Source organism: Coregonus clupeaformis, unplaced genomic scaffold (assembly GCF_020615455.1).
Source record: "Coregonus clupeaformis isolate EN_2021a unplaced genomic scaffold, ASM2061545v1 scaf0421, whole genome shotgun sequence".
Lineage (NCBI taxonomy): Eukaryota > Metazoa > Chordata > Actinopteri > Salmoniformes > Salmonidae > Coregonus > Coregonus clupeaformis.
In genome coordinates, this window is record NW_025533876.1 from 267074 (window position 1) to 274803 (window position 7730).

A 7730-nucleotide genomic window follows, 5' to 3' on the forward strand; every position below is an offset into this window, starting at 1 on the left:
ATACAGAGTAATACGAATTTGTGCTTCAGTAAGGTTGGCTTCTTAGCATTCATTGCCATGATTATCAACTGTACCACAGGAATGGAATGTAAATCACCAAAAATATATGTTGTGGTGGCAGCTGCTGAGAAGTACTTGGGTTTGCCAGGTTTGACTGCAGAAGTCCCCTGAAGCTCAGTTGGTAGAGCATGGCGCTTGCAACGCCAGGGTTGTGGGTTCGTTTCCACGGGGGGGCCAGTATGAAAATGTATGCACTAACTGTAAGTCGCTCTGGATAAGAGCGCCTGCTAAATGACGTAAATGTAAGAGTTACAAGGTCTGTTTAACGGAAGAGTCCCGTCCTCCCAGGCCGTTAAAGTAGTGGAATGGGGTGGTGATTTTTATTTGTTTTATGAAATAGTGGTAGATAGGTGTAGGGTTAGTTAGTGGTGGGGTTTTTTACTCCGTTTTTCCCGTTTTTAATTTTTGTATCACAAAATGTAACGTGATCGACCACACACTAGGTGGCGGCATGCACAAACAAAATGTGTGAACACCATGACATCGAAGAAGAAGTAGTAAACGGAAGTGAACAGTAATCAAGAACAATTTCCACGTTAGCATTTTTATTGTTGTTATTTATAGGTTTATTAACACAATGGGGGAAAAAAATGTGACTAATTTTAACTGCATAGCATCACATACTTACAGTAGGTAGTCTTTAATTCGCGTTGGAGACAGGACTTGGTTGATAGAGCTACGTAACGCTAGCTAGTTGCTAACAATGGCTAACTGTATGGTTTTTCACACTCAAATAGCTTCCATTATGGAGGTGCTAGCGAATGCAGCCGTGGCAGAGATCTGTAAACTTGTAGACGACGACTATGCAGTGTTTCGATTGGAAATTTCTCAAAGTCAGAAAGAAAACAGGGGGTTGCGGAAGAAACTACAACTAATGGACATGAAGGTGGCACGGGAGCGCGTCCTCGCCAGTCGTCCAAGTAGTGTCAAGGTCGTCGACCGATACAGAGGAATAGCAAGAGGTACATTTTGCATAAGACCGAGGCTGCGCGACCTGTCGCCGTTCATAAATAGCTCAGTGCCTTTAGCTCCATTACCTTCTGCACACGTGTTCAGATGTGTTAACCAGAATCGGGTCTTGGTCAGTTTTTGGATAGTAAGCACTTGCGCAAAGACACTATCATATTCTATCCAGATTCTTGATTTACTGAATTTCCTATTATCTACTCAATGAAAACAATGTGATGCATGGAACATAACACATTGATCAAGAAATAGTGTTACCTTACATCCTTGCCAATTGTAGACAGTGTCAATAGTGTACAATATAGAGTTGCGCATTGACAGTACCTAATTTAACCACCCCTTTTCCCCCAATCACTATCTTAGGTGAAGGACTTTTCACTGGAGGCCACATGAGCTTTGTGAAGCCAGCGGGACACAGTGCATGGACAGATGACCAACCAATCACTGTTGATGAGGGGAGTGGAACCTCAACCCAGCATGTTATCATGATAGAGGTTAGTGTCATGATGTAAAAATGACAGTACATCAACTGTAGCTCGTTTATTTCAGAAAGGCTCCCCTCAGCTATTCATTTGCTTACATGTACATCCTTATTTATCTGCCATAGGGGAGCTTGTGAGACTTCCCTGCGACATTGTTATTATATTCCCTGATTGTTATCCAATTAAACTCATGTACCGATAATAACCTAATCTCTTCTTGTGTCAGTCTGCAGAGGCTGCAGGTACTGGAGGATTGTCTCTGGTCAAGCAGGAGACGACTGAAAGAGACGACCCACAACACAGCAGAAATATCCAGACTGGAGCAGCGGTTGGAGTGGCGCCTCCTGTAGCCACGGCAGACCTCGCCACGGTGCCCCAGCACAGGATCCGACACAGCATGACGGAGGTCAGTGGAACGCCGAACGCCGTCCTCAAGTCAGAGACAGGCACAGAGACTTTAACTGTAACACAAAGGCTCTTACACACAGCATCTGACCACAGGTCAGACCCAAAGAGACTGGGCCTGGGGAGACCGGGCTGTCCTCCTGCTCCCAGCTCAGAGTATTTACTTTACGGTAGCCCGAGGACGGTTCATTCCCATCGAGACTCAGGTGACGTGTTAGAGACTAGCAAAGATCTGTCTTGTTCTTACACTACAGAGATGGACCCTGGCAACATGCCCTTGGGTTTAGAGACACAGACTGATCTGTCTAGAGGGGACTGGAACCAGTACAGTAGTAGTGTATACTCTGAAGGGTGCCTAGATAAGAAAGAGGAGGTTATAGTCATAAATGAGGTGACTGTGAAAGTGGAGGGCGACACTCCTCTGATATGGAATGAGACTCACTTAGGAGAAGGACACTCACAAGGCAGAGATTTCTTAGATTACAGGGAAAGCTTAGAGACAAATCCAGATGTCGTGACCCACTCCCCTTTACACGCGCTCAGGGATTGCGAACCAGTGTCCACGTCAATGGGGCCTTCCGATCAGTTATTGAACTCAAAGGACCAAAGGGCCAAGGCTCAGGGAGGGGGACAAACATCAGGCATTAGTAAAGTGAAACGGTTCCTCTGCATGTTCTGTAACAAAGGATTCAGCTGCGTCCAGAAGGTGGAGATCCACCAGAGGGTCCACACAGGGGAGAAACCATTCAGCTGTACCCAGTGTCACATGCGATTTGCAGAGGCTGGCAACCTGAAAAGGCACCAGAGGGTCCACACAGGGGAGAAACCCTACAGCTGCCCCCAGTGTCTCATGCGTTTCGCCCAGTCTGGTAACCTGAAGATGCACCTAAAGGTCCACACGGGAGAGAGGCCGTTCGCCTGTACGCACTGCAGGAAGAGGTTCTCAGAAAGGAGCTACCTCAGGATACACCAGCAGAAAAAACATTCCACTCTATAACATAGAAAGTACACATTCCACTCGATCGCTTCTGACGTTTAGATCAAACCCTGCATTAAAGACAAAGATTCATTTTCATTGTTGTCAGCAGAAAAGATCCACAAGTGCATTTGGAATAACGAAAGTAACAGATTTCAGTGTTCAATATTCCTGGATAAAATATTGCATCCAGACATTGTCTGATTTATAAGGCATATATAAGCCTAAAAAAGGTTGTTACATATTGGTTTTGTACTGTGTAGGCTATATGATGTGCACAAATGCCTATTTCATTACTTCCATTAAACTACTTAATTTTTTTACTGAGAAAATGATTGCAGTTGATGTGTGGTTTTCATATGGTTTATTTATAACTTTTTTATGTTTAATAAACACAAAATGGGAGTTTTCATTTCGAAGACTTTAGTAAACATCACATCTGATCTCACCTTATTCTGCATACACTGACAGCGCTTTATAACCAATATACACTTAAATATACCTACACATACCCACACACTAGCAAACACCTACTGTACACGTCAAAATAGTTTAGTCACGTTTGTCTGATTACTTTTGACCTATCATAGCTGACACATCTTTACCCACAACATCATATTTATGTCCACCATGATGGGTTTAACAACAATGAAGTCATTCTGTAACTACAGTATAGGACTCAAATGTAGTGGGGATGGGTAAACACTCCATGTTGAAAGTGTTTTATCTGTGTGTGCGTGTACAGTTGAAGTCAGAAGTTTACATACACTTAAGTTGGAGTCATTAAAACTTGTTTTTCAACCACTCCACACATTTCTTGTTAACAAACTATAGTTTTGGCAAGTCGGTTAGGACATCTACTTTGTGCATGACACAAATAATTTTTCCAACAATTGTTTACAGACAGATTATTTCACTTATAATTCACTGTATCACAATTCCAGCGAGTCAGAAGTTTACATACACTAAGTTGACGGTGCCTTTAAACTGCTTGGAAAATTGCAGGAAATTATGTTATGGCTTTAGAAGTTTCTGATAGGCTAATTGACATCATTTGAGTCAATTGGAGGTGTACCTGTGGATGTATTTCAAGGCCTACCGTTAAACTCAGTGCCTCTCTGCTTGACATCATGGGAAAATCAAAAGAAATCAGCCAAGACCTCAGAAAAAGAATTGTAGACCTCCACAAGTCTGGTTCATCCTTGGGAGCAATTTCCAAATGCCTGAAGGTACCACGTTCATCTGTACAAACAATAGTACGCAACTATAAACACCATGGGACCACACAGCCGTCATACCGCTCAGGAAGGAGAAGCGTTCTGTCTCCTAGAGATGAACGTACTTTGGTGCGAAAAGTGCAAATCGACATAACCTGAAAGGCTATGGTTTGCAACTGGACATGGGGACAAAGATCGTACTTTTTGGAGAAATGTCGTCTAGTCTGATGAAACAAAAATTGAACTGTTTGGCCATAATGACCATCGTTACGTTTGGAGGAAAAAGGGGGTGGTTGCAAGCCGAAAAACACCATCCCAACCGTGAAGCACGGGGGTGGCAGCATAATTCTGTGGGGGTGCTTTGCTGCAGGAGGGACTGGTGCACTTCACAAAATAGATGGCATCATGAGGAAGGAAAATTAGGTGGATATATTGAAACAACATCTCAAGATATCAGTCAGGAAGTTAAAGCTTGGTCGCAAATAGGTCTTCCAAATGGACAATGACCCCAAGCATACTTCCAAAGTTGTGGCAAAATGGCTTAAGGACAACAAAGTCAAGGTATTGGAGTGGCCATCCCAAAGCCCTGACCTCAATCCTATAGAAAATTGTGGTCGGAAATGAAAAAAGCGTGTGCGAGCAAGGAGGCCTACAAACTAACTCAGTTACACCAGCTCTGTCAGGAGGAATGGGCCAAAATTCACCCACCTTATTGTGGGAAGCTTGTGGAAGGCTACCCAAAACGTTTGACCCAAGTTAAACAATTTTAAGGCAATGCTACCAAATACTAATTGAGTGAATGTAAACTTCTGACCCACTGGGAATGAAATAAAATAAAAGCTGAAATTAATCATTCTCTCTGCTATTATTCAGACATTTCACATTCTCAAAATAAAGTGGTGATCCTAACTGACCAAAGACAGGTAATTTGTACTAGGATTAAATGTCAGGAATTGTGAAAAACTGAGTTTCAATGTATTAGGCTAAGGTGTACGTAAACTTCCGACTTCAACTGTACGTACCTTAGGGAGTGTCTGTGTAATCTGTATCACCTGTCACTTCCAGGAGGAGGAGGGTCCAGAGGTGCTGCTGGTGAAGGAGGAGGGGTGTGAGGACGGTCTGGGGAACCCTGAGGGAACCATGGTCATGGAGGAGGGAACCATGGTCATGGAGGACAACCAGACTACACCACCTCCTGAACCCACAGAGGAACCAGCTGAGCAGCACAGGACCACACACAGACTCACTGAGGTGAGGCCACTGTGAACTACTGTCTGAATGGTATTAGGTCAGGGCCCGTATCCACAAAGCCTCTCAGAGTAGGAGTGCTGATCTAGGATCAGTTTTGCCCTTTAGATCATAATGAATAAGACTATATAGACAGGTGAGGACCTGATCCTCGATCAGCACTTCTACTCTGAGACTTTGAGGATACAGGCCTAGGTCTTGATTAATTTTGTCTTAAGTGTGGGACCATGCCTTTGAAATATCACCATTAAATAGTGTATAGTACTCAAAGCAATCCCTCATTGCCCAATCAGAAGATGCTCCATAGTAGGGTGCTCATATCAGATTATTGATCCAACAACCTCTCACTCTGTATCTCTTAGTCAGTAGACATGGAGAATGGGAAGCCTGATCTGCTGCTGGTCAAAGAGGAGACAATAGAAGACGGACCAGAGAGCATTGATCTGCTGAGTGGACTAAAGATGGGGGAGAAAGGTAAGGGAGAAATACATATAGTCTACAGCAACTTGTGTTTACATACAAAAACACAATGTATTGACTTCACCAGGTAATTGACAAAAAAAACTCCATATGTAGAGTTTATTTTCTAACCTCCTCCTGCAGGTGGTTGGCTGGAGGCTAACAGAGGAGACTGGTTGGCCATCTTGGATTCCCAGACCCAATCCAGTGCAGCCAAGGGCCCATGGGACAACATCACTGAGCAGGCCAGGTCCAGAGACGACATAGTGGAGGTCAGTGGATGGGACATCATCCTCAACTCTGGGCTGGGGAACAACACTGTTAACCAGAAACAGACAGTGGAACACAAAACAACCACCAAACTTAATCTCTATGACAACAGACTGGCTGAGACCAAGGCGAGGCGTAGATTTGGTCTGCGGGGACGGGGAGGCCAGGTTCGTATGCAGCAGGAGCGAACAGACACAGACGTGGCTAGTGATGCTCCGTCCTGCTCCTATATTTGTGATTCAGAGAGACTGATGGCGCCTCAGGTTAACCCCCTAACAGATGCTGCCTTCAGCCTGCCTTCTATAGGATCTATCAACTGGAACATGGACCCTGTGACAACACAGACACTCCCTGGCCTTCGTCCTCCTCACACTCTCCTAATGTTAAACCAGACCTCAGACAATGCCAGTGCCTCAACACCAAATGGCTACACAAGCCCGTTGACAAATGATAGTAGTAGCAACGCTATCAGTAGATCTGGTGGCAAAGAGAAGCGCTTCCAGTGTTCGTTCTGTGGGAAAGCCTTCAGTTTCGCCAAACAGGTGGAGATCCACCAGAGGATCCACACGGAGGAGAAACCGTTCGGCTGCCACCTGTGCGGGGCCAGTTTCTCCCACTTGTCCAAGCTGAAGAGGCACCAGAGGGTCCACACAGGGGAGAAACCCTACAGCTGCCCCCAGTGTGAGAAGAGGTTCTCCCACAAGCACCAGCTGAAGATGCACCTGAAGATGCACACGGGAGAGAGGCCATTCGCCTGTATGCACTGTGGGAAGAGGTTCTCAGAAAGGAGCTACCTCAGGATACACCAGCAGAAAATGCACACGGCCCATGTATAGAGTATAGTGATATGTAATGTAGTACTAGTTAGTTTGTAGTTAATTCTGTTGGTTTTGGATGTAGTAGGGAACTGGATGAGGTGAACTGAGGAAAGAATGAGTATGATGAGGCAGAGTAGATTATATGGTGATGGTTGGTGAGATGGTGTCTGTAAAAATGCTTCACTGATGAAGAGTGACAACTTAATTCCCTTTAGGTTGATACAGGTGTTTTATAGTGAGATAAGGATAGTCAGTGCCTTAATTCATGTTTACTTAACATAAAATTGTGAAGCTGTTGTAATGTAATGATGAACCTTTTCCAAAGTATTCTAAAATGAATTTTTATCAAATCGAGGGTACCAGATTTACTTGTCACGTATCATTTTGTGCAATAAAAGTACTGTACTTCACGTTATGTGAGTGTATGACCATTTTGTTTAAATTAAATCAAAATGTACTCTGTGCTGACTGACTTCGTTATTTGTGTCATTGCAGGGACTGAGTTTCCCTTATCTCAGTCGAACCAAAACATTATGCTTAAATTCTTGAATCAACACATAGGGACATTTTTATAATAATAAACTCCAATGGATCCATATAGTTAGGTACTTGAATCACAGAGTTAGAGATGGGCTTGACTGTGGTTAACATTTCATAATGTCATGTTTCTGTGTGTACAGCAAAGACTTTCTTATATAAACCTTTTTCTGTACAATATTTGTTTACAGTCTGCACGCCATGAAGACCTGCTGATATCTAGTGTTACTGGTGGGAGAGAGTGGACCTCTGTGGTGGCTGGTCCAAACCCTGGATCAGTACCATGGATCTG

General features: G+C 44.0%; 1 protein-coding gene across 1 annotated transcript; it reads left to right on the top strand.

Moving 5' to 3' along the window:
- Positions 1 to 534: 534 nt before the first annotated feature.
- LOC121556662 (sal-like protein 4) lies at positions 535 to 7311 on the top strand. Its single transcript, XM_045215302.1, has 6 exons — positions 535 to 1022; positions 1390 to 1520; positions 1735 to 1914; positions 5172 to 5357; positions 5717 to 5828; positions 5958 to 7311. The coding sequence occupies exons 1-6, from the start codon at positions 764 to 766 to the stop codon at positions 6917 to 6919; spliced, it is 1830 nt and encodes a 609-aa protein (XP_045071237.1). The 5' UTR covers positions 535 to 763; the 3' UTR covers positions 6920 to 7311.
- Positions 7312 to 7730: the final 419 nt, after the last annotated feature.

What these genes read in the sequence shown, in the direction of transcription:
- LOC121556662 (XM_045215302.1), top strand. Translation starts at nt 764, where the DNA reads ATGGCTAACTGTATGGTTTTTCACACTCAAATAGCTTCCATTATGGAG. An exon ending in AGCATGTTATCATGATAGAG is followed by an intron (nt 1,521 to 1,734) that starts GTTAGTGTCATG and finishes TTCTTGTGTCAG; the next exon opens with TCTGCAGAGGCTGCAGGTAC. An exon ending in TCCGACACAGCATGACGGAG is followed by an intron (nt 1,915 to 5,171) that starts GTCAGTGGAACG and finishes TGTCACTTCCAG; the next exon opens with GAGGAGGAGGGTCCAGAGGT.